Source organism: Trachypithecus francoisi, unplaced genomic scaffold (assembly GCF_009764315.1).
Source record: "Trachypithecus francoisi isolate TF-2019V2 unplaced genomic scaffold, Tfra_2.0 Lachesis_group9, whole genome shotgun sequence".
In the NCBI taxonomy this organism is placed as follows: domain Eukaryota; kingdom Metazoa; phylum Chordata; class Mammalia; order Primates; family Cercopithecidae; genus Trachypithecus; species Trachypithecus francoisi.
In genome coordinates, this window is record NW_022681474.1 from 19,341,228 (window position 1) to 19,367,841 (window position 26,614).

Here is a 26,614-nt window from a genome sequence, read left to right on the forward strand (position 1 = left end):
TGCTCTGCAAGCCAGGTCCCTGTCCACCTGAGAGCCTCACACTGCTCTCCTTCCAGTCCCTCACATCTCAAGCCTCCTGGCACCTGGTGTGTTACTCATCCTCAGGGAGGCCTTTCCTGACCCACAAAGGAGCTCAGTCCCCATCTCATGCCTTCTGGGTACACCATAACTTTCCCTCCCACCACTTAACACTGTCTGAGGTTAAATTTTTATAGTGTGATAAATCGATTAAAGTGTGTTTTCTCCATTATTACAAGGAAAATTGATGATAAAACAGTCATATGTCCATAGTCTAGGTGTCTAAAATATATCCTACTGACTGGATGCATGGATAAAGGAATGAAGAATGTATATTTAGGATAGTGACAGCCTGAGGAAATACCACAGCAAACGCAAAACAAAACAACAAACCCTGCTTAATTGTGTTTAATTTGGCATATCCCAGATTTATTAGAATGTAGGTCTCTATTTGTGAAACATCAATCAACATTTGTGGCAGAGACAGTTATGTGGCTTCCGCAAATTGACTTCCCCTTCCTTTGGTTTCATGAACTACCACATGGAAGCCAGGAACACCTACCTGCCTTTGACTCTGATGTGATTAGAAAAAACCTAGTGTTGCAGTAAGCATCTGCGAATGTATAAGTTCTCCATAACAGCTAGCATCACTTTAAGTATTGACAATATCCCATGAGCCTGATGTTTCTCAGTCGTGGTATATGGAAAATGTTCAGGCTATAGACATGGAGAATATGGATGTGAAACTGAAAGATTCAGGGATACTGGTGATTTTTTTATCCATTCGTCCACTTGGAATGCATTATTTTGCAACTGAAAGGAGGACATGGGAGTGCAATAAACTGTGATATAAGCATCTGGGGTGAACAGGATGACATCAGCAAGGATTTGGCAAGAGATGGAATGCATGTTATAAAGACTGGAGGGAAACGCCTTTGATCGAAGTCCCTCACACAATCAGGAGGACTTGAAATGGACTTTAGTGGAAAAGGGGAAGGAATAAGAAAATCAGTTAATGGAATATGACAGTAGCCAAGTGCCCGATAAGGAAAAGGGGGAGAAAGTTTAGAATCAGAATACAAAAACTGTAAAGTGAATCTGACATTTTTAATATAATGAGGTAAATGTAATAACAGTATGACCAGGCCTTGGTGAGATAAAACACATAACTCAGCCATAGCAATGGAAGAGCAAGTCCTCATTGGAAAGTAACATTGAATAGCAGGCAAATGTATGTTAAGAAGACGCCTATTAAGATACTTTTCCCTCCCCAGGAGACAGTATTGAAGTGAGGATGAAACAGGTTATTTTGGGGGAAGTGGGCTATGAACAGTGGTTTCAAGTGCTAGACCAGGGGCTTGTGCAAAGCTTGCTCCTGGGGAATCCTCAAGGATTTGATTAAGTCTGGGGTGAGGACTAGGAATAAATTTTTCTAACAAGATCCCCAGATGATTCTGGAATGCAGCCAGATTTGGTAGCCAGTTATGAGGACTTTATCCTCCCACCTCAGCTTCTTTTCAGTACAGACTGCAATCGTTTGAAAAGGAAATCTATCAACACTAAAGTACCAAAAGAGATCTACAGGGGTGGTGACAGGAAGACTGTTTCAACCATATGGACACCTATGAGATGTCTTGTTCCCCAAAAACTGTAGCATTTGTTGAATTCTTTATATGCTCTCCTCATATAAAGGAGACAGTGAAGAGAAGTACAACTCCATACTAATTCCGGCAAGCAAAGAAGTGGTTGTTAATACGGAAGTGACCAAAACAGTAGAAGACAGTGATCCCTTGCCTTAACTTAGAGCCTGTGATGGCTGACCACTTAACAGGACTAAGGTTTTGGGGATTCATACTTCAAAACAAGATATAAACCTATGGATTAAAAAAAAAAGCAAAAAACAAATGAAAAAGCAATTGAAAAAGGAAAGAAAATTCTAGAAAATTGGCAAATTCTGAAAACCTAAATTCTCACTACAAAATCAGGAATAATTTTGTGGGGCTGCAAAAAAGGAGAATCCTTTAAAGAAATCAATCTAAGCAGAAACCCAAGGGTCTACATGGGAACTTTCTGACCATTTTATGGGTACACATACAAACTAGCTAAACTTTGGGAAATGGCACAGAAAAATATCGTTGAACATTAGAAAAAAATGTCTAATTTTAAGGCTGTGACTAGGGCAAATGAAAGATGGAAACATGGATGGGACTGATGCTTTCAGAAGAGAGTGTGATGTCAATTAAGAGGAGGTAGAAACATGCCTAGTTTGATTTTGAAACTGGAAGAAGACACATGGAATTCCAGTTTAGAAGATAAAAGAGTCAACTCCTTTCAGTGAACTTTTCCAGGCTTAAGGGAATTACATTCCATGGCACTGAAAGATATAGTCATCACAAAGCTGATTTTGTAATCTTGGTGAATTCACGGGTGCTTAATTCATGGTTAATGTTTTTGACACAGCCATAAAAAAGAGCAAGATCAGGTCCTTTGCAAGAATGTGAATGGAACTGGAGGCCATTTTCCTTAGCAAACTAATGCAGGAAACATAAAATCAAGTACTGCATGTTCTCACTTATATGTGGGAGCTAAGTGCCGAGAACACATAGACACATGACGGGGAAACAACACGTACTGGGGCCTACCTGAGGGTGGAGGTTGGGAGGAGGGAGAGGATCCAAAAAAATAATAAGTACTAGGCTAAATACCTAGGTGATGAAATGATCTATGCAACAAACCCCCGTGACACAAATTTATCTATAGAATAAATAAGTTCGGGGTATGTGTACTACTATTAGGGTAGTGCACGTACCCTGAAATTAAAAGTTAAATTTAAAAAAAAATGTTTTAGCATTCCAGCAGAATCTACGCCCCTGCTCACAGGTTCTGCTTCTGCCCAGAACATAATCTGTGAACATCACTGGCTGGAGGGCTTGGCTGCACTGCCCTAAGGGGTACCCTCCATAGGCAGGCTAGACCCATGCCTTTGCTGTCGAGCTCAAACACATGAGCTCCCTGTGCCGGGGATTTGTCACCACAAGAAAGTCTGGTTGTATGCAAGCACTTAAGGTCAATGATCCTGTAGGGTCAAGGCTGGGGTGGCCACGTTGCTGAAGCTGAAATTCTGAGGTTGCTGAAACTCAGAGGGAGCCTTTGGGGAGAGACGGGAATGGGTGGGAATAGTCAGGGAGCAGGAGCAGAGCTTTAGGAAATGGGAGTGGAGAATCCAACTCGCTGCCTTGGCTTTCCACCTTCTCCGGGCTTCTCAGCCTCTCCTGTGTTGGGGAGGTGTGAGCCTTCTCAGAGTAACGTGACTGTCACACATGCCTGTCATCTTCGTGTGGCTCAGATTGTGTTTCGGTGCTGCAACCAAGAGTGCAAGCCCAGGCAAGGAGAACCAGCAGGGCTGCCAGAGGGCTGAAGGGAAAACGTTCCAGCTTCTAAGATGGGGAAAGATTCATTCTAGAATCTCGTAGGTCAGTAAGATTAAGAGTAATTTTTGGAAAAATTCTAAATTAGACACTAAAAATAATTTGTCAACATGAAGCAAAGAAAGAGGTCATTATAATAAATGACACCTGCTTATTTATGGAGTCAGGCAAAACACTGGTTTCTCTTCGCGAGAGTATCAATAGAATGGTAGACTTGGGGGCTACGGGAACACTCCCCCATGATCCCTGTGAGGGTGACAGGAAGTTGTGAGAGTGCCCCTGCGGTGTGTGGTGTTATGGCTGAGAGCATCGGTGTGGAGTCACAGTGCCTGCTAGAAAGCCTGCCTTGACACTTACAATCTTTCTGAATATGAACAACCTGTATCTGTCTCACTTTTCTCACCTAACGAATGGGGATAATATTTCTTATAATACAGGGCTGCTGTGAGAATTACCTGGCAAATAATACATGCTGAATAGATATTAGCTTTTATTACCTAGTAGTTTGAATAGTGCTATTCCAAAAGCACTTAATAATAGATCAATTTTAACCAAAAGAACCTATCGTTTAAGAGTATTTGAAATAGATGCAATCTTGTTTGACATTTTTATCAATTATTTTTGAAGAAGTACTAGGTCAGTGGCCAATGAGTCTATATGCAAATGAATAATGCTCTGAAAAGGAATGAATGAAGATTTAGGGAGGTCATGATGTGTTGGGATTCTCAGACAAAATCAAATCTGAGTTATTAGGAACAATATCTCTGTTTAGATTTTTAAAAATTATATAAGCTAAGGCTATAAAGTCATAATAATTCATGTAAAAGTGATATGGAGATTATAAATCTTGATATAGGCCAACATTGTGACTTAGCTACAATAAACCCCATTTAACTTCAGCATACAACACCAGAAATATATGAACTGGGTAATATAGTTCCAACCTACTTGGGCCTAGCCAGGTTTAGTTGAACTGTTGCATCCAATTCTGGGGCCACATTTAAAGAGGCACTGACATACAAGAGAACATGCAAAGGAGTGTGTCCCACACAGGCGAACTAGATGAGGACCAGTTAGGGAAATGAAGGATAAGGATTGGAGAAAAGAAGCCATCACTCACTCTGGTTTGTTACAGAGAGCCTCAGAATTCGGGGACCTTGACTTCAGTCTACACTCACTCTCTCCTCTTCGTCCCTCTTTACACTGTCTGGTTCCTGCTCTCGCCACCCCACAAACACTGCCCTGACCAGAGTCACACTTATTTCCAAGGGACCCTTCTGAACCACGACCTCTCTCGACTGCTCTTCCCTTGGCTCCCACGACACAATCACCTCTTTTTTGGGGGGGGGGGACAGGGTCTCACTCTGTCACCCAGGCTGGAGTGCAATGGTGCGATCTCAGCTCACTGCAACCTCCGCCTCCCGGGTTCAAGTGATTCTCCTGCCTCAGCATCCTGAGTAGCTGGGACTATAGGCGTATGCCACCACGCCCAGCCACAACCACCTCTTAGTGTTCCTACTTCGTCTTCTCACTACACACATGCTCCCTGTTGACTTAACAAATACCTTGAGCTTCCTATACAACTCCGTGTTGATTTCTCCCAAATCTACCATTTCCATTTCTATATTCAATCACTCGTTTGAAATCTCTTCTGCATGGAAACTCAGATGCAAAATAAAAATGGAAGACTGAAATCAAGTTGTAAAATACAGCCAGAACTCTTCAGGTTGATTCCCCATGTTTGCATGGGTAAATGGTCTTACTGCTTTAAGCAAATGGTCCCTTCTCCCACTGCATATTTTATTTCCAGATCTGAAACATTTTGTTTTGCCCAGAGGGTGAAATAATAAAGGATGGATTTGGTTTCCAATGAAACCTTTACCAATCCATACCTCTCATCAAGGCGGGATAGTGTGTGACCAGCACCTATTAAGTCTTTTTATATTTTCCATTTTATTAATTCAGAATAACTAAATTCTGGCTATAGTAACAGTCATCCAATTGGGATTTGGGGAAGTCGGTTGAAAAAAACCCTGTAACTAGAAGAAGCGATTAAAATAATGGAAGCTAGATTTCTGTGTTTGTGAGTTTTCTCTCTGTAAAATGGTTGTTTGTGTGTTAAAATTTCCATCATAGATCAGCTATTGCAGCTACTGCTCTGGTCTGGCCTCTTGGCTCACAGAGATGGAAAACAATCTCCTCCCTCTGGCAACAGCGCCGTTTTTTGGAAGGCCTCTCTGAACTTCTGGTTCTCATTTTGTATTTTTGCTCTTTCACCATCAATGTTGCACAAGAGAAATGGCATGACCACAACATGACAGGCACATCATCCATAAGGGGGTCAATGAGCTACTCTGCAGTTGCTGGAACAAGCATTTTTTAATTTGAGTTTTTAAACATCTTTTTGTTACCATTCCATCCTCAAATGAGTTTGAAGAAGTGGAGTTCAGGTCCTGGAAATGTTTCATCTCATTTCCTCCCCACTCTTTCTGCCAAAGCCTCCTTTAAAGCCTAATTCAAAAGCATCCTCCATTCTGTAGCTTTCTCCATTACACTTTACCAAATCATGATTATGGTGCCCAGCACACTGTTACACGTGCAATGCTCGGCAAGGTCATGAGTTCCAGTTTGGTTTGTGCTCAAATCTGTAGGATTGCACTGAACGTGTAGGAGGTCATACAAAAACGCCAGTTTGGAATTCAATCTTTCTCATTAACTAGTAGCTATCATTAAACTGATACTAAAATATGGCTGTGATATTCATTTCAACTTGAACTGACTGAACTCCGTAATGTCCACCTGTATAATTAGTGACTGGGACAAAGTTAGTAGGAGACAGCACAGACCTTCAAGAAGCCCACAGTCCAGTAGGGAATCAGGATAGTCCTAACTGGTAAAAAGAGGTATGACTAACTGCTGTGTTCACGGTATAAACAACAGACTTTGAAAGCAACTTTTCTGCTTTTTCTAAAACATGAACAAGGTCTCACTATGTGAAGAAATGGATGCCTACTCTAGGTAAATGAAAGGAGATCAGTCGAGCTCCAGGTCAAGGAAGGTGGACTTTAAAACCATTGCCAAGTATGTGCTTGTAAGTTTGTTTTATGTTGTGTCATATTTTCTTAGAATACTGGTAAACAAAACTTTCTAATAGGTAAACGCTATGGCTAATATTTCTATAATATTGTACTTTTGTAGATGTAAAGCAAAATTTTTCCCAAAAAATTATCTCTGAAAAACAAGGGAATCTCCTTATAGTTAGGACCTCACAGAGTCTCTCAAAGTGCAGAATGCTTTGTTTTCACAAACAAAAGTGCTATTTGGAAACTATATGTTAACCTCAAACAGCCTCAACCAATGCTAGTTTTCCTATAGAACTTGTAAAAACACAATTAAGAACATTTTACAAGAATAACATTTTTTTTTCTTTCTGGGAATATGACCCCAGAACTGTAAGCAATGGATGTTGAAGTCTTTGTAAGTAAGACTTCTAAAAATCACTGACCACCTTAAAAAGAACTACCTTAAGTCACCAGGCTGCTGGTAGGTGGGCGGGTGGGAAAAAAATGTCCTGTTATCAGAGCAAGTACTTATCACTTCAGAGAGGGTATCTAGTGCAAACATTATATGTGGAGTTTTTGAAGTGTTATATATTAACAATATAGACAGAAATAAAGATAATGGGTTAGATGACCCAAAAAGTGATTTTACTGATGATGAAATGTAGATGCCAAAATAATCTCTCAATTTATAGCCCTAAAAGTTACATATGCAAGTTATCAAAAAAGCTTTTTAAAATAAAATTTCTTATTGCAGAAATAGCAGATCACCTTATATTCAAGGTTGCCTAATATTTAAGCAACATTTATTGCCTAAAATTGCATACAGACAGTTGAATAAAATGTTACTAGTGGTCATCATTATAACAATTGAAACTTCAATTTTACAAAAATAAAAATATACTGAAATGAACTTACATTTAAAAATAAAAACAATAATCAAAACCATGATACCTCATACTAGGCAAATGACATCTTAAATAAATCCAAGATACCCAAACGTTTTCTGATCTCTTATACACAGAGAACAAACATAAAAACAATCAACAAAAAATAGAGGTTATTACTCTCCTTCCATGTAAGTTAAATAATATGAGGTCAATCAGTCCAGAAGTTACACTGAAACCTAAAAACATAGATAGTTCTCTGTATTCACAATTTAATACATTAAATATGAAATATACCTGTTCAAATACCATGGGTGGTTGGTGTGTTATAGATGCGTGGGGCAGAATTAGAGATTTGATTCCAAAAAGCATGATGGATTCTAACTTGACCTGAAAATGCAGTGATCAATTAAGCTTTATAATACGTACCTCTAAATAATCTGTGGAGCAGTTTATGTGATATTCCAAGTCGAAAGCTAAAAATGTGTAGTTCACAGTGTTGCCTGTAGTTGCCCGGATGGTCCAGTTGCAATGCTGATTTTCAGAATAAGGATTTGGATACCCTATACTCTCTAAGATGCCATAGGTTTGATTGACTATTACCACATTCTCACATGCTGGAAAAAAAAAGGACTGTTAAGAACCACTATTACATACATCATAATTGCTCCGAGATTTTCCTTTAAAAAAAAGATAAAAATCATATATGTATGTACACACATATATATGATGTGAATGTGTGTGTGTGTGTATATATATACACACACACAGACACACACATATATATTTGGTGCAGTATTTTCATAGTGAAAGGATTTCCATTTAGAAGAAATGTGAAATAATACTGAAGTGAATTCAAACTAAAGAGTCATGAAAACTAAGTAGTCATATTAAAATAGGCACCAAATTCCCTTGAATTTGTGGAGAGCAGAGTAACTTGATTCTATTCAGGGATCAGTCTGATTTGTTTGTTAGAGAAGCGCATTCAACGCTCTGTGCTGCTGCTTTTTTAATGTTAACATTTGGAAGGGACAGAAATTCTGACTTTTAAATTGAACAGTTTAAAACCCAAAATCCTATGTGAGTGCTAAAAACGAGTAACAACATGGCTTTGTTGAACATTCAAAAGTCTGCGTGAAATTCACAACAAAGACTCCGTTCTTCCTCTAGTTAGTCATCAGGAAGTACCAAGCAAATAGAGTATAAAGGATTTAAAGAAGAAATGAAAATGTGAAATTAAAAAAAAAAAAAAGCCTTCAATCCAATGGTGGCATTTTCTTGAGCTGAGTTTTCAACAAAACCAAACCAGATACCTCTAAATATGTCTAATCCTGGGTGCCCAATTCAGCCAATCCTAATGACTTAAACAAGGAATATATTATCTCTATGATGTGCAATAAAAGAGAATGGGAAAGAAACATTATATGGAATGAGCTGTCTCTGAAAGTGGGGTTCATAGATGTATTCCTACTACAACATGCTTTCTGAAGGTGGGTAGAACACCATTTATAACTTTGGTTTAAAAAAGTGTACATTTGTGGCTTTTCAAACTTTGCTTTGTTGGAGCAGGGAGAATTCTTAAACCCATTCTATTGGAAAGTCTTTAGGTCACAGCTTTGTACATAAAGGATTTCTAAAGAATAATCTTATTGTTTTAGAAGCCTGTGAGAAGTTACACCTATTAGGCAGATAGGGACCACGTGCGTCGATGACTAGGTGCAACACAGGGCCCAGGAAAATACATTCCAGCAAACCACATGGGCTGCTCTCAGCACTCAGACCTTACACTATTTGTAAATCTCCAATTTCCCATGGCAAATTTTATAGATAATCTCACTAGTTTGCCCTGATTTTGCCTCTTATGTGCACTCATTTACACTTTCAGGGTTCTGAAATTATGAGAGAAAAGTAAAATATCTCAGAAATAAAAAGAAAAAAAGAAACCCTTAAACAATCTGATTATAACCAAGAAATAGATTAGCACAGCAGTAATAAAATTAGAGAAATGATTATATAGTAAAACAGATGTATCTCTGATAGAACTTGGGAAACCTTTTTATACACTAGTGATACATTTCTGAAGAAAAAAACTATATATTAAAACTCAATATTCAAAACGATCTAGGATTCAGCCTAATTCCCAGATGTAAATGAATGTGAATCTTAAAATTCATACATAATCAAGGTTAAATGTTATTACTCTTTCAATTAATTCAAGGGATATTGTGTATTCAGATAATAATTTTGTGACTTTTAATTCCATTTTCAGATAATTGCATAAAATTATGGATAAATTTTGATTCTGTGGGAAAAGATAATTGTGTAAAATTATGGATAAATTTTGATTCAGTAGAATTATATTTCCAAAACCTAGACTTTACTTTGATAAAGTAAAAGTCTTTATCAAATAACAAATTCAAGAAAATACTGCCAGTTTTTCTTGAATGTCCATTTTGGAACTAACTTCACAAAACATTTAATTCTAGAGATAGAATGCAGGTTTAGAGACCAGCTAATTTAATCTCCTTTTCTAAAAGAAGAAACTGTGGGACCACAAAGGAAAGTGATGTTCTCAAGGGTTGGGAGCCAGAACAAATCCCAGGTCCCTTGACATTTTGCTCAATGTTCCTTTAATTCCACCATGTTGCTATATGGGAAAGTAGATTTAAAATGGCGTCTGCACAATAGCCACATTTTTCTACTGTAAAGAACATGCTTATTCCATGCATGACTCACATGGACCACAGTTTTCCTTAATAAAATTAAGGTACCTTTTAAGGTAGACTCATAAAACTCATAAAACTCATAAACTCATAAAACCAACCCTACCTCCAATACTCCATTATGTACACTGGAATAATATAACGTACAGTGCAAGATTGCAATGTGTGATGCAAATGAAAAGCTATTGGTCATTAGTCTGTTACACTGATCTTTCGTTGAACTGCAACTCTCTCGGCATATTAAATACTCTTTTAAGTTTCTATAGTTTGCCAGATGTTTTAGTTATATGAGATTAAATTTAATACATAAGTATTTCTCCCTCAAATGGAATTAAGTTTTTCACGTAAGAAACTAAGATGAAGTTCAATTGCTCACACCAATGCATTACACTTATTTCAGTTTGTTTCAAGAGTTTGAAGGCCCACTCTAGGCACTGAACAGCCAGTATACATACTTACTCTGCCGGTATTCACACTTACTCTGCCGGTATTTACACTTACTCTGCCAGTATTCACACTTACTCTGCCGGTACTCAGCCTCAAAGCCACGTCCTTGCTGACCTTCATCTGTCCTCAGTTTTATAAACATGCTGTCTCCACTAGAACGAATAAGAGGTGGTTTCTCATCTCCACAAAGCTGAGTTAGCAGATGAGAGCTGCTACTTGGGCCATCATATACCTTTAAGAAAACATTTTGAATGTTAGATGGCTGAGGCTATCAACATTATGTAAAGGACTATAATCCAGAAGTGAGGAATAAAATATATATATATTTACTATGTATATATATTATAAATAACATATGATATGTAATTATATATAAATATATAAAATATTATAAATATTATTATATATTTATAATATAAATTTATTTAATACATATATTTATACATGTATTAATATTATATGTAAACATAGATATGTATAAAATAAATATATCTCTCTATATAATAAATATATATTTTTTGTTATATATATGACATCACAAAAGAATAGTCATGAAATAAAATAACTTCACAAATTATATTTAGGTATTTACAAATTCAGGCCATAAACTCAGGCAATTAAGCTGTGGATATGTGCAGGAGTAATAAGCGTGTGAGCCTACACTGAAGGCTAAAGATTGAAAATCAAAGCCTAATACATATTGTAATGCCACAGCTGATATCAATTGTCCTCCTTGTTTTCGATTCCATAGTTTATGATTCATGACATTTCAATACATTTTTATTTAGATTTTTAACAAATGAACAATGGTGAATTGCTGTACTGTGAAAAGTCCTAGTTGAATGACTCAAATTATCTTCTCTACTTCATCAAAACTGTCTTCTAAGTTGTGATTTTTTAATGCATATGTGGAAATTACATAAATAATGATTATAATAAATCCCATAACCCCTTTCAGGAGATTTTCAGCATATCTTAATAGTCTATGGTCAATATATTCTAAATACTTAGTGTATCGAGCCATTCAATTCTTGGAAGATGGTCATTTTCACCAAATTTCTTGTATGTTTCTATTTTGTTTGAATTTGTATATGGATGTTCTGTTTAGATGCTCTCCTTTCTTGAATCTCAAAAATAAAAATAAGCGCATTGTGTGTTGGGTGAGATGGGAGCAGGGAACAATACAATGGAAACATTATACATACAGCCAGGTAATCTAAAGTGCAGTTTGGATGATGCTCCAAGTGAAAGTCTTTGAATTCCAGTTCAAATGTGCTGCCGTGGCTAGACTTCAACCACCAGTAGCATTCAGAGCTGTGGTAATAGGGCATCGGGTAGTTGGGAGATATGAACGTGCCGCTTGAAGTGGTGAGATTACCCCCGCAACCTAGAGGAGAAAGAAATGGAATGACACGCACCCTTTTCCTTTTGGAGAAATTGAATCCTTTTGTCTGTATTAAACTGGTGCCACTCTGCTATCCTTTAAATCAAGTTATACAGCAAAACAGCATCATGAAAGAGTAGTTAGCCTACAAACCCAATTTCCTTTTTTTTTTGAGATGAAGTCTCACTGGGTCATCCAGGCTGACGTGCAACGGCATGATCTCGGATCACTGCAATTTCCACCTCCGAGATTCCAGCAATTCTCCTGCCTCAGCCTCCCCAGTAGCTGAGATTACAGGCACCTGTCACCACGTCCGGCTAATTTTTGTATTTTTAGTAGAGATGGGGTTTCACTATGTTGGCCGCTGGTCTTGAACTCCTGACCTCAGGTGATCCCCCTGCCTCGGCCTCCCAAAGTATTTGTGAGTACAGGAGTGAGCCACAGCACCCAGCCCCAATTTCCATTAATGCAATTTCCTTATTCTAACCAGGATTCTTATTTATTGATAAAAATAAACTAGAACTTTCTCCCTTTGTCTATTAAAAAGAAATGGCTGCTGTTAATTTTAAAATATTTGCAATATTGAAGTTTAAATACAACTGGGCAAAATGAACAAGTGGTGAACAGAGCATGACAATCCTAGAATCAAGAAACCAGTCAGATTGATTTCTCCAGTAAGCTCTTGCTATTTACCTGTTGACGACCCATCCCAGTAAGCTGAGAATCCAGGCCTCGTGTCTATTTGGTCACTCTGAAATTTTAACCATAGTTTGTTACTATGAGAGATGATTGTTGGGGGTAGATTTGAGCCACAGAATATTCCCAGCAATGGTGATTTTTCATAGCCTCCATCTCTGGCAGAATACAGAAATTAAAATGTATTGGGTTACTGAAAATATTACTGTATAAACATTTAACATAATTTGAACTTTGGGATTGCAAACATTAGCAGTTTATCGGATGAAGCAATTTCTTTCAAACACTACTCTTACTCTAAAAAACACGATTTTAACTTTTAAATTTTTTTAAATGGTATTTGAATGACTTAATAAAGAATGACCATCATTCATGGTTGGCATGGTGTTTTATATAACCAATTGCAAAGGGAGAGAATGTGTTTAATCTTCACCTTTCCAACAAAGCCTCTGGCAAATGTATCAGAGAAAACAGGATAAAGAAACTATACTATTAACAATATAAACATACTGCTGTATTTCACAGAGAATCTTTCAATGTTTTCCTTCTGATTTGGAAATTTTTTAAATGTAACATATCATATTTGATATATTTAGCAAAATTCTGGAAATAATTTTTTCCTAAAAACTCTTGTGGCCTTAAATCTAGTTTATAATCTGTAGCTTTTTCAAACAAACAACAAAAAAGGGATTTATTCAACACCAAAGTACAGTGAGTAACTGCTGTAAATTAAGAAAATTATGTCATTTTAGCATGATAGGGTCCAATTATGATTTATTATTTTAGTACCTTACCTTATATTATCGAATAGCATTTATTATAATATATAATATTCCAGATTTTAAATCCCAAATAAAATATTTGATATAGATGCCCACCAGAATGATTAGCCTAATTTAACTCAAAGTAGTGGCATAAAGAGATCACAACATATAAGTGAACTTACTTTTACTGTAAATATAACGTTTTAAATACATTCCTTCAGAGTGACAATAAGAAAGAATAATGCCTTGTACTGAAATTCACAAGCCTAGACTTTTGCTACCTGAACAGGAAAACTTTGTGAAAACTTTAAGACTGCTATCCTGCCATCATTTTATAATATAATTAGATTAAATGAACAGCAAAAAGCCTAAAATTTACATCGATTTTACATAATTAAAGTAGGTATTCAACAGCAGCAAGTTACATCATTTCAGAGTAGTAGCACATCTGTTTCTTTGCCCAGATAAAATCTGGAGTTTATTTTCAAGTATTTCCAATAAAAGAATCACTTCAAAATAACCACTGAATCTTACGCAATTCTTGTATTTCTCCTAAGTCAGGCTCCAAATGACAAACTTTTATTTCTTACAAGAAAGTGCACAGCAGGGAGCTTTGCAGAGAATTACCATATTTTTTCCTTAATAGTCCTAGGAAAGACTATTAATGAGAATAAATAATGAAAAGATTATAATGAAATAAACAAAAGTGCTTACCTGATTTCCAGAAAATCTGTATAGTGGTTTCCACCAATGGCTTCCTCCAAGGAGAAGTTTGTGAAGTGCATTGCAATCTGTTGGCCAGTTCTCACTGTGATCCTATAAATGCATTCCCAGTTGTTGGGGTAATTATTGGGGAAGTTTGGAGAAGTTAATGTCCCAAAATCATCTGTGTAGTCTTGCAAACATGCTGTGAACAGAAACAGACCATACGAGAGAAATAGAAAATATTGTTACATTTATAATACATCCAGTAATATGTATTTCATTAATTTGTGCCTATACTTGATTTTCAATCGGCCATTCTGGATGTGCAAATAAAGATTTCATTCTGAAACAGTTTTTGTAATCTTAAAGACAAAATAATTACCAACAGTAAATCTAAGCTATGGAGTAGAAATTGTTACATATGTCTTGAGTAAACAACCCTTTAAATCTTGAAAGTGTTACTTTTTTCTAATCCTTGCAAATTACCATAAACATTAAAAATTAGGATCCACTGCAGGAGGGCCTAGAAATAATTCAGTCTTGTCCTTTCATAAGCTTCCTTTACAATGGTTTTCGCCAAAGCATGTATTTATGAGAAATGACAAAGCAGGTACCCCCACCATGGGGTGAACAATAGGGGCCCAGGCTCAAGGACCAGAGTGATCTTGAATGAAAAACCTCTCAAACACTGACAAGCTCTGCAGCCTTGGGAGAGTTACTGTACTTCTCTAAGCCTTAGTTCCCACATCTCTCAAATGAAGAGGGTTGCTACCTTTGAGTGTAGGTTTAAGAGTTAAAGATAATGCATTACAAGGGCTTGGCCCATTGATACACGCTCAGTAAATGGTGGTCATTTACGTTATAAGGAAGACATTAGATCATTTATAAAACATTTAGGATAGTACCTGGACAATTTTGAAGTCCTAAATAAATATCTTCTTTAAAAACTTTTCTGTTTTAATAGTTTTAACATTACCTATTCAGTCGATTCTGTGTTTACTAACACCCACTCAATCTCCCATGCCCTCCAAATCAGAAATATTTTACAAATAAAATCTGGTTTGAATGCTTTTGTTTTTGTTTTGAGACAGAGTCTTGCTCTGTCGTCAAGGCTGGAGTGCAGTGGTGGGATCTTGGCTCACTGCAACCTCTTCCTCCTGAGTTCAAGTGATTCTCCTGTCTCAGCCTCCCCAGCATCTGGGACTACAAGCATGCACCACCATGCCCAGCAAATACATGCATTTTTAATGTATTTCCAATTGCATCCAGCCATAACCTAAATCTAGGGTATAGGAGTAGACAGAGGTCTCCTACTGAAAGGTTTTGGATACAATAAACCATTGTGTTTCACTGTGAGTCAAAATAATAATAATAATAATAATAAGGATGTTTAGTTATGCTCTTTCCCTAGTTGTTGCTATATAATCATACTCAGAAAAGAAGAACCACTGGTATTGAAAACATAGAGATGCATAGAACGTATTATAGGTTCTACCATCTGTGTATAGCTCTCAAAGTAATGGGCATTTGCCAGATATTTGATTTTACTCTATTTTAAACAGCAAGCAATCAAGGCTTTACTTTATTGAAGGAATTCACAGTGACATTTAACACCAAAGATTATGTTTAATTCCAAAAGTATAGAAAAGTATGCTTTTCTGTAGTCTGCCAAAAAATGTCCACAAGTGGAAAGGAAGGCAGAGAGGAAGGGAATAAGAGAGACAGAAGGGAGACAACAGGAAAGGTAGAAAAGAGGGATAAAGAGAGCAGGAGGAGTATAGCATTGGTCTATTAATATTTCAGACCCACTAATGAAAATTACTAAGCTAAAAAAAGGACATCAAATGAAAGCAGTGACCCAGTATCCCTGAGTTGACAGAATAGACAGACTCATTGACCCACACACAGAGAGCTTTAGCCAATAAATCAAATATTTAGAGGAAATTATCTGTTCATTTGCTTGTTCTTAAAGAGACAATGCTCCTTGCTTACTCTCTGTACTCCCAGAGGGGAAATACAATTGTATTGCATATCTCTAATGCAACTTGTCTGTGGGAGAATGTTAAGTGTGATCAGGTTCTCAGGTGGTGGAACCTGAATTAATGATATTTTCGGGCAATCATGTTGAGTAGTTTCCCTTCATCTTGCTTACATGCATGTGATTATTCTGGAACAACTGGTGGGAGTCTGTTAATCTTTACTGAAATTTTGATTTACTCACCAAGTTTCTTTTCTGTTGCTGGAACAAAAGTAAACTACAGTTCCTGATGTGTTCCAATGATATTTACAACATTCACTTTGTCTGAAATGCTTTACCCTTTACCTAACCCGCTGCCCCACAACCCCTGCCAATACACAGTTTAACATATACACTCTTACCCATCATTTAAGGTTGGCTGAGACCTTTCCCAACGAAGCAGAACTAATTTATCTCGCATAATAAAATTGTATGTAAATAGCAATTTGAGTCCCAAACATATTTTGTAATTGTTTTTATGTGAGTATATTTACCTTACTAAACCTTGGGATATGAATAAGACCTTATTAACTATTATTTATTATCACTGTTGTACCTGGCCCAGATGAGATCCTAGTAAGTAGTTGTTGCAATATTATTACATGATGTGTTGGAAACAAAGGGGACTGGTACATGCATCTAAGTTCCTTCCACTCTCCCTACACCATTCAGTTCTTCTCTTTCAAGCTACCTCTATACTCCAATCCTATGACTCCCTCTATTTTTCTCACCTCATTTTTCCTCTCTCTCTCTCCTTCCTATACTCTATCCTGGTTGGCTGAGGTTCTTTAATATTTTTTTGCTTCCAACTATGACAAGCAACTGTAGTAAACTAGCTCCTCTCCTTAAGAACTGTAAAACTGAACAAAATACTGGACAATCTGCAGTACAAGATTGCGATTCTTGACAGAAAGGAAACTCATGATGTATGACCCTTGATTTCCTTGGTTTTCTACCTATGCAGAATTTCCTGACCACAGAAGGGAGCTGAAGCCCATGTAGTGAATGACAGGCCTACTGAGCTGATAATGCAAAGATTAGGATTGCCAAAGCAGCTGGAACTATAAGGAAATTCTCCAGAGAAGAAGTATATAGAGATGAAAGGCAGGCATCTGAGCAGGGCTTCCCATTCTTAGCTAAGCCTCGGCTGAGAATACATAAGGTGAGACTTCGAAAAGCATGTCAGACAGGAGCTGCTACTAGGCTGGAAGCAGAAACAAGATCATTTAGAGTTCTCTCCCATTTCAGAATGGGAATACCTCCTTAACACCTCAGGCATTCAAATTAGACACCTAAAAGGCCATATCTTACAAGTGAAGACCATGGACAAGAGTAGGGCTCTCTAGAACTTCGCTACCAAAGGATGAGTCTTAACAAGACCTGCAGGAATCATAGAAGTTGGAGATTGAGACCTACCAAGTTAGAGGGGCTCAAGAAACAGGGATATTCACAAATATTCTTTAGCAAATAAAGATATAAACCTATGCAGATACAAAGCAATCAGCTAGATATCAAACTAGTTTCAGAGGAGGAGAGAATACAGAGTGTCTACAACACATAATTTACCCTCATGATATGGGACACCCATATCATGTCCCAACCCATATCATGTCCACTATAAATCCCAAAATTACTATAAATGTTAAAAAAAAATGAGAAAATATGGGCCAGGCACGGTGGCTCATGCTTGTAATCCCAGCACTTTAGGAGGCCAAGGTGGGTGGATCACGAGGTCAAGAGATCGAGACCATCCTGGCCAACATGGTGAAACCCCATCCCTACTAAAAATACAAAAAATTGGCTGGGCATGGTGGCGCTATAGTCCCAGCTACTCAGGAGACTAACGCAGGAGGATCGCTTGAACCCAGGAGGCGGAGGTTGCAGTGAGCCGAGATTGTGCCACTGCACTCCAGCCTGGCGACAGAGTGAGAGTTCATTTCAAACAAAACAAAACAAACAAAAATGAGAAAATATGAATCAAATAAAGAAATGTCATCAGTAGTCAAGAAAAATGTGGTCATAGTTGAGAAAAAAATGTGATCTTGTGATTCAAAGATGATCTAGGTGTTAGATTTAAAAGAGAAAGACTTTAAAGCAGCTATTAAAAATATGTTCAAAGACTTAAAGAAAAAAACCTTAAAAAGTAAACAGACAAGAAATTTTGGCCCAAAAAGGGAGGAAATTACTAAAAGAAATCATGGAAATTATATAACTTAAAATTACACTAATTGAAATTAAAACTTCATGATGAGTTTAATAGTAAACTGTAGGTAGAAGAAAAAAGGTCAGTACACTTTAACATATATCAATATACCTAATTTACTCTAAAGAACAAAGAGGAAAGAACTCCAGGAAGATGAACAGATATTAAAAAAAAAAGAAAGAAAGAAAAAACAATAGGTTAACACACATGCAATTAGAGAACCAGAAGGAAAAGAAAAGAAAAATGGGTCAAAAAAAGAGAAGGATATAGTGGCTAAAATTCTCCTAAATTTTATGAAAAACATCTAATAAAATATGCTAGGCTTTCTTTTCATTATCTCCTTAAAAGAGAATTAGTGATTTAAAGCAAAAATAATAGTAAGGTGAATTTATAATATAGAGAGAAGCAGGCCAGGCGCAGTGGCTCACGCCTGTAATCCCAGCACTGTGGGAGGCCGAGGTGGGCAGATCACTTGAGGTCAGGAGTTCGAGACCAGCCTGACCAACATGGTAAAACCCCATCTCTACTAAAAAAAATACAAAAATTAGCCAGGCATGGTGGCGCATGCCTGTAGCCCCAGCTACTCAGGAGGCTGAAGCACAAGAATTGTCTAAACCTGGGAGGTGGGGGTTGCAGTGAGCTGGGAGCATGCCACTGCACTCCAGCCTAGGCCATAGACTAACAGTCTCAAAAAAAAAAAAAAAAAAAAGAGCGAGAGAATGAATGATTTAAAGCAAAAATAATAGTAAGGTGAATTTATAATATAGAGAGAAGTAAAAGATATAACTAAAACAGCACACAGAAGGACAGGCAGATGGAATTACACTAGTAGGAGATTATTACACCTGTGAAGTATAAAGGGGAATGTGTGTAATATGAAGTGTCAGGTATGAATTGGAAGGTATGAAATGTAAAGCAGCTGCATATTAATGCTAAGAAAACTTGCTTATAAGCTAAGGAGTATATTTTTAGCCCTAGTGTAAAACTACAAAAACAAAAAGGTATCATTAAAAAAAAATGAAGGAAATAGAATGGAATACTAATAATATTCTGTAAACCAAAATGAAGACAGGCTAATGGCAACATAAAAAGAGAAGAATGGAAAACAACTACCATAATGGTATGTTAAATTCAACCATAATAATAATTACATTAGTTGTAAATGGTCTAAATACTTTAGCTAAAACACGGAAACAACAGGACCCAATTATATGTTTTTTCTATACATGCACATTATATATAATGACACCATTATATATAATGGTGAAATTAGGTTGTAAGTAAAAGAATGAAAAAAGATATACCATATGAACAGTAAATACAAGAAAGCTGAAATCACTGAAATAACATCAGACAAAAGTGACTTCAAGAAGGACAGTATTATTAGATTTACAGAAAGACATTTCATAATGACAAAGGGGATGATTTATCAGTAAAATATAATAATCATAAATGTGCATGCAAGAAGTAATACTTTCAAAATACATGAAGGAAAGTGAAAAGGCAAAAGTTAAAGAAAAAAAAAACTATGATTAGAGCTGAAGATTTGATCACCTTTCTCTCAGTAACTGAAAATGAAACAGATAAAAATAAATAGGGGTATAGAAAATCTGACCAACATTATCAGCCAACTTAAGCTAATTGACAGAGAGCACTACCCTTAATAACTGCAGACAACACAGTTTTTCAAGCGTACATGAAATGTTCAGCAGCATAGACCACATACGAGGCTATAACACAATTCTCCATAAATTTTAAACAATTGGAAACTTAGAAAGTATATCGTTTAACCACAATAAAACTGAAATTATAAATCAATAAGACAACTAGAAAACCTGCAAATATTTGAAAATTAAATAATACATTTGCAAATAATCCATAGATCCAAAAAGAAATCACAAGATAATTGGAAAATATTTTGAACTGGAAGTAAGTGAAAATAAAACATTAAAATTTGGGAGGTAGCCGGGCGCAGTGGCTCACTCCTGTAATCCCAACACTTTGGGAGGCTGAGGCAGGTGGATCACGTGGTCAGGAGTTCGAGACCAGAGTGACCAACATGGTGAAACCCCATCTCTACTAAAAACACAAAAATTAACCGGGCGTGGCAGGCAGTGCCTGTAATCCCAGCTACTTGGGAGGCTGAGGCAGGAGAATCACTTGAAACCGGGAGGCAGAGGTTGCAGTGAGCCAAGATCACGTCACTACACTCCAGCCTGGGCAACAAGAGTGAAACTCCGTCTCAAAAAAAAAAAAAAAAAAAAAATTAGGGAGATGAAGTAGTGCTTAAAGTCTATATCTGTATCTATCCATCTGTAGTTAATTTTTATCTAAAGAAACTAGAAAAAAGCTAACTAAGGCAATAATAAAAAGAAAAGAGATAATATAAGAACAGAAATCAATTAAATGGAAAATGCAATAGCAATAGAGTAAATAAACAATATCAAAAATTGGTTCTTTGAGAAAATTATTAAAATTGATAGAATTCTACCAAAACTGATTGAAAGAAGAGAAAAAACACAAATTAGCATTTTCAGAAATGAAGAGGGGATGTCACTATAGAATCTTCGGACATTAAAATAATAGACACCAGTACAAAAAACTGTGCAAATAAATTTGACAACCTACATAAAATAGATGAATTCTTTCAAAATTCCCATAACTGACTCAAAAGGAAATAGAAAGCTTTAATAGTCTCTATTAATTGAAGAAATTAAATTTATCATATAAAACCTTCCTACAAAGAAAACTACAGGCTCGAATAATTTCACTGGTAAGATTGTATCAAACAATTAAGAAATTGTTTATATTCCACAAACTCAGAAAATAGAGAAGATATTTTCTAACAAGACCAATATTACTCCTATACTAAACCAGACAAAGAAATTTAAAAAAATTACAGTTCAGTATGTCTTACATTGATGCAAACATCCATAACACAATTTTAGCTTAATAATTCTGAATATACATAAAAATTATAATAGATCAGAACCAGGTGGAGTTCTGATGTATTATATAACATTGATTTGACAATAGAAAACTAAATCAACATAATTTACCACCTAAACAGAATAAAAAAGAAAAGCTTTGAGAGATATCAAAAGATGAAGAAAAATTCAACAGCCATCCAGGATAAAAACTCAGCAAGTATGCCCAGAAGGGAACTCCACAAACTGATAAATGGTATCTATGGAAAATCCAAAGCTAACATCATACTTAAGTGGTAAAGGACTAAATGCTTTCCTGTCAAAATTAAGAAAAAGGTCAACCATGCCAACCTCACCCTTTCTGTTCAAGAATGCACAGAAAGGTCTAGCCATCACAGCAATACACATACACAGAGAAAGAGAGAGACAGAAAAAGAGAGAAAGGGGAAAAAATAAAACTTTATTTAACTTATTCACAGTTATTGTCATCTATGTAGTAGATACTAAAGGATTTATTTAAGTTATTAGAACTAATAACTAGTTTCACAAGACTACAGAATACAAGATATGTATACAAAAATCCATTTATGTTGCATATATCAGCCAAACAACCAGAAAGTAAAATTTTAAAATTCTATATTTTATAATATGTATATATAATATGGCATGTCATTTTATAATAGCATAAAAACATGAAATGCTTGATAAAAAGTTTAATGGAAATATGCACAAACTCTACACTGAAAACTTTATTGCTGAAGGAAATGAAGGAAGCTATGAATAAACGGAGAGGTAAAATATATTCATGGATTGGAAGACTGAATTTAAAATGACCTTTACACCCCAAATTGGTCTGTAAATTCAATGTAATCTCAATCAAACTCTCAAGTTTTTTTATACAATTGAAAAGCTGATTCCAAAATGAATATGGAAATACAAAAAATTTAGGATAGCCCAAACAATTTTGAAAAAGAAGTATAAATCCAGAGGTTTTACACTTCCAGATTTTAATATACAATATAAAATTATGTAATATTAAGTAATATAATGTCCTATTGTTATAGGAGTAAATATGTATATCAATGTGATGAAATAGAGATTCCAGAAGAACACTTACACATGAACACAGGCAGGTGATTTTCAACAAAAATGCAAAAGCAATTCAGTGGGGGTGGGGGTGGGGGTGAAGGTGAATCTTTTCAACAAATGGTGCTCAAACAATTAAATACCATTTGCTAAACACACTTGGATACATAACTCATACCATATAGAAAAATTGATTCAAAATGGATCATAGAACAAATATAAAATCTCAAACTATAAAACTTCTAGAAGGATGCACATGGGAGATCCTGATAACTTTGGTAGTCAAATATATTCCTTAGACAAGATACAAAATGCACTAAGCATAAAAGGGATAAAAGGATATATTGAATTTCTGTTCTTCAAAAGATACCATAAGGAAAAGAAAAGTTTAGCCACACACTGGGAGAAAATACTTGCAATACATTTATCTGACAAAGGACATATTTTTATGCAGAATATACAACATATGACTCATTAATAAGAAACAAACAAAAATGAGCAATATGGTTTTAATGAACACCTCACAAAAGAAAATAAATGAATTGTCAAAAAGCATGTGAAAAGGACTCAGCACTATTAGTCATCAGGGAAATGCAAAATAAAACCATCAGATACTACTATGCAACTACCAGAGGCTAAAAACGAAAAGATTGGCAATATTAAGGATTGGGAAAGATGTGGAAAAGAATCGCTGTAAGGCAGATGAGCCCCCAAATTGGGACTCTACCTAGGAAGGTTTTGGGGGAGCCGATGGTAGAAAAAAGTCAGCTTCGCTGAGGTATCAGCGTTCCAGCTTCGTGACTGCTCCTGCAGAGCAGGGCTACCCCATACGCAACGTGTTGAGAGAAGAAGCTTGGCACAGTTGTGCAGTCATATTGACACCCATATGCAAATTAAGGGGTGAGTTATTTGGAAATTTCTAGAAAAAGGATGGTAACTTCTGGGTGTTCTCATGGCAATGGCAAACTGTCATGGAGCTGTTGGGCATGTCTTATGAAGAGGTGCTTCTGTCTCTTCCCGTCTTAGCCAGTCTTCCATGTGGTCTGGTTTTGAGCCCCAACTCTTATTTCAGAATTGTCATTCATATAGGTGAGAATACAAAATGGCATAACCACTTTGGAAAACAATTTGGCACTTTCTTATAAAGTTAAACATATCATTATCATATGAGACCCAGAAATTCTACTCCTAGGTATTTTACTCAAGAGAATGAATAAGTCCACAAAAAACTTGTATGTCAATGATCATGGTAGCTTTTTTGTAATAGCTAAAAGCTGAGAAAAGCCCAACTGTCTAACAACAGGTGAACAGATAATCAAATTATGATATATCCATGCAATGGAAGGCTAGTCAGCAATAGAAAGAAAAGAACAGATAAATCCAGCAATGTGAAAAAATTCCAGACACATTATGCTAAATGAAAGAAGCCAAGCTGGGTGTGGTGGCTCACGCCTGTAATCCCAGCACTTTGGGAGGCCAAGTTGGGCAGATCACGAGGTCAGGAGTTTGAGACCAGCCTGGTCAACATGGTGAAACCCTATCTCTACTAAAAATACGAAAATTAGCCGGGGGTGGTGGTGCGTGCCTGTAGTCCCAGCTACTCGGGAGGCTGAGGCACCACTGCACCCCAGCCTGGGCGACAGAGCGAGACTCCGTCTCAAAAAAAAAAAAAGAAGCCAGACACAAAAGAGGACACACTATGTATTCCTGTTCACAGCTGCCTTTTGCACAGTTAAAACTATTCTGTATTGGTAGAAACCAGGTCTGTGGTTGCTGACACAGAGGATGTTGAGGAAACTAATCAAAAGAACATGAGGATCCCTTCTGGAGGGCCAGAAGTATTTGATAGCTTGAACGGAGAGGTGGTTAAAGGGGTGTACACAATTCTGAAAATTATGGATAAATTTACTGAAATTACAGGAAAAAAATCCATATTATGTTAAAAGCTTGAAAGTTCTGTGCACAGACAGGTTGCACTCTCTAGAGAAAGTCCAATAAATAATTCAGATATCTAATAAATAATACATAAAATTGAAATAGAGAAATAAAATACCATATTTGAAGGGATCCCTGCTATACATATTAAATACTAGAATATTTAATCTTAAAATTTGATGTTAGTTTTATGAGATTCAAATTTCATAGAAGAATTATTATTCTCTGAACTTAATGTATCTATTTCTTGAAAAATTAAAAACTCCTCTTAACTATCACTGAACTCGGCAGATGTTTACATCTCTTCCCTTGACAGTATAAACGGCTCCTTCTAGAATAGTAGTAACACTGAAAAATATCAATACTAAGTTTTGGTTTCCTCTTGTGATTTTCAGCAAAGCACAAACGATTAAATTAGAATGTGTTTCCATACAAGGATATTTATGTGTTGGCATGATGCTTATTATTACATCAATACAAAATGCAAAGATAAAAAATGTATCTATGCTTTTTATCTTATATAGCCAAAGGAAAATTCATATCCAATATCAGTTTAGCCTTTTATTATGGTCTAAGGACATTTACAAAGAAATGAAAAATCAAAGTACATTTCTTCTATCCCCTAAATTCAACTGAACTAGCAATGGAAAAACGTATCTCTGAAGATCAAAGACAACTGTTGGCAGAACTCACATGTTTTTCTTTCTGACCAACCTCAAAAAAAAAAGTAAAGAAAGAAAAGAGAAAACATACAAATGCCTTCCGTGGACCATTACAAAAATCACAAAACTAGATTTTTCTAAAACTCACAATGTACCTCTGCCGTCACTAAAATTTTTCAAATAAGTTTTTGTAACACAGGACTCAGCTCATTATCAAAGGGGAAAATGAGAAACATGTATAACCCTCCAAACCACAAAGCAACAATGATATCAGTCCCATAAAATTTGAGCCACAGAAATAGGATAAACTGATCCTGTGGAGAGAGGAATGCATCTCATAGGGAGACCCTAGATTATGGGGAACTGCTCCAGCTCCTTCCTGCTTTGCATGATGGGATGATTTATGTGATTATCCAATTACATTGAGGCTCAATCTTTAGGCTATGCTTTCTGAAATCACTTATGAAACATTTGGGTTCTGAATGAATCCATATGACCTCAGATATTCTAGGAATGTGCTCAATAGACAGCCAACCCAGGAGCCATCATCTGCTTCCACAGACATATTTGGTTTAGCATCCTTCAAAATGAAGACCCAAGGGAAGATATAATTATAGGTTCAGTCTCTCCCTTAAGAAAGAAGTAGCCTTCTCAATCAAACTCAACATTTTGCCACAATTTTCTGCTAGGTGGTCATGGTCATTGCTTTTTCTTTTCCCTCTCAGATGACCAGTGCAGATTCATATAAAAATAAGCAAAGTAGCTATTGTAATATTGAGAAAAAAACATTGAGAATCATATTTTATATCTGGCAAAGTCATGGTCCTTTACAACTATAATGTAATTTTCACTTTGAATGTCTCATTTTGTCTTTCTCAACTTTGCAAAACAGCCAGGCATTATCTCCCCTCTTTTTAGAGAGGTGTAGATGAGAGATCTCAGGTTCCTGCAGATTAAATTCTAAAAGATACTTATTTCAGACATGGCCAAGATAAAATTTGAACCCAGGCCCTCTCTTTCCAAATCCTATTCTCTTTAACAATCCCTGGTTTTTCTTTTCTTTTCTTTCTTTTCTTTTTTTTTTTTTTCTTTTCTTTTTTTTTTTTTTGAGAAGGAATTTCGCTCTCGTTGCCCAGGCTGGAGTGCAGTGATGCGATCTTGTCTCACTGCAGCCTCTGCCTCCCAGGTTCAAGCAATTCTACTGCCTCAGCCTCCTGAGTGGCTGGGATTACAGGAATGAGCCACCACGCTTGGCTAATTTTGTATTTTTAGCAGAGACTGGGTTTCTCCATGTTGGTCAGGCTGGTCTTAAACTCCCAACCTCAGGTGATCTGCCTGCCTCAGCCTCCCAAAGTGCTGGGATTACAGGCATAAACCACTACACCTGGCCACAATCCCTGGTTTTTCTACACAGGAAATGTCAATTTAAGGATGAAGACAAGTAGGGAACTCAGAATATCACCATGAAGTGTTTTGTTGCATTTTTATTCTAAGGAGTAAAAAATGTAACAAATAAGATAAATGAACTGAGCGGAGAAGTGCTGGGACACCTGTACATACAAAATTATGAGTAAACAGTAGCCGGTAAGAAAATAAATCTTTAAAAGACGAATCGACTTACTATAAAACCTTTTCCTGAGGGAAAATAGCTGAATCTCTCATAGCAAAGAATA

The 26,614-nt window shown here is 36.4% G+C and overlaps 1 protein-coding gene and 1 long non-coding RNA gene across 2 annotated transcripts in view; one reads left to right on the forward strand and one right to left on the reverse strand.

Moving 5' to 3' along the window:
* The window catches only part of CUBN (cubilin), a 332,666-nt gene that overhangs the window by 215,950 nt on the left and 90,102 nt on the right, over nucleotides 1-26,614 (reverse strand). The window contains 5 exon segments of the mRNA XM_033208657.1: nucleotides 7,822-8,009; nucleotides 10,638-10,794; nucleotides 11,768-11,949; nucleotides 12,640-12,800; nucleotides 14,121-14,313. Of these exon segments, the coding sequence (XP_033064548.1) occupies nucleotides 7,822-8,009; nucleotides 10,638-10,794; nucleotides 11,768-11,949; nucleotides 12,640-12,800; nucleotides 14,121-14,313 (881 nt within the window).
* LOC117082110 overlaps nucleotides 1-26,614 on the forward strand; it is a 38,588-nt gene that overhangs the window by 9,844 nt on the left and 2,130 nt on the right. The window contains exon 3 of the long non-coding RNA XR_004436474.1: nucleotides 17,093-17,290. This is a non-coding gene — a long non-coding RNA (uncharacterized LOC117082110). The remainder of the gene's footprint in view (nucleotides 1-17,092; nucleotides 17,291-26,614) is intronic.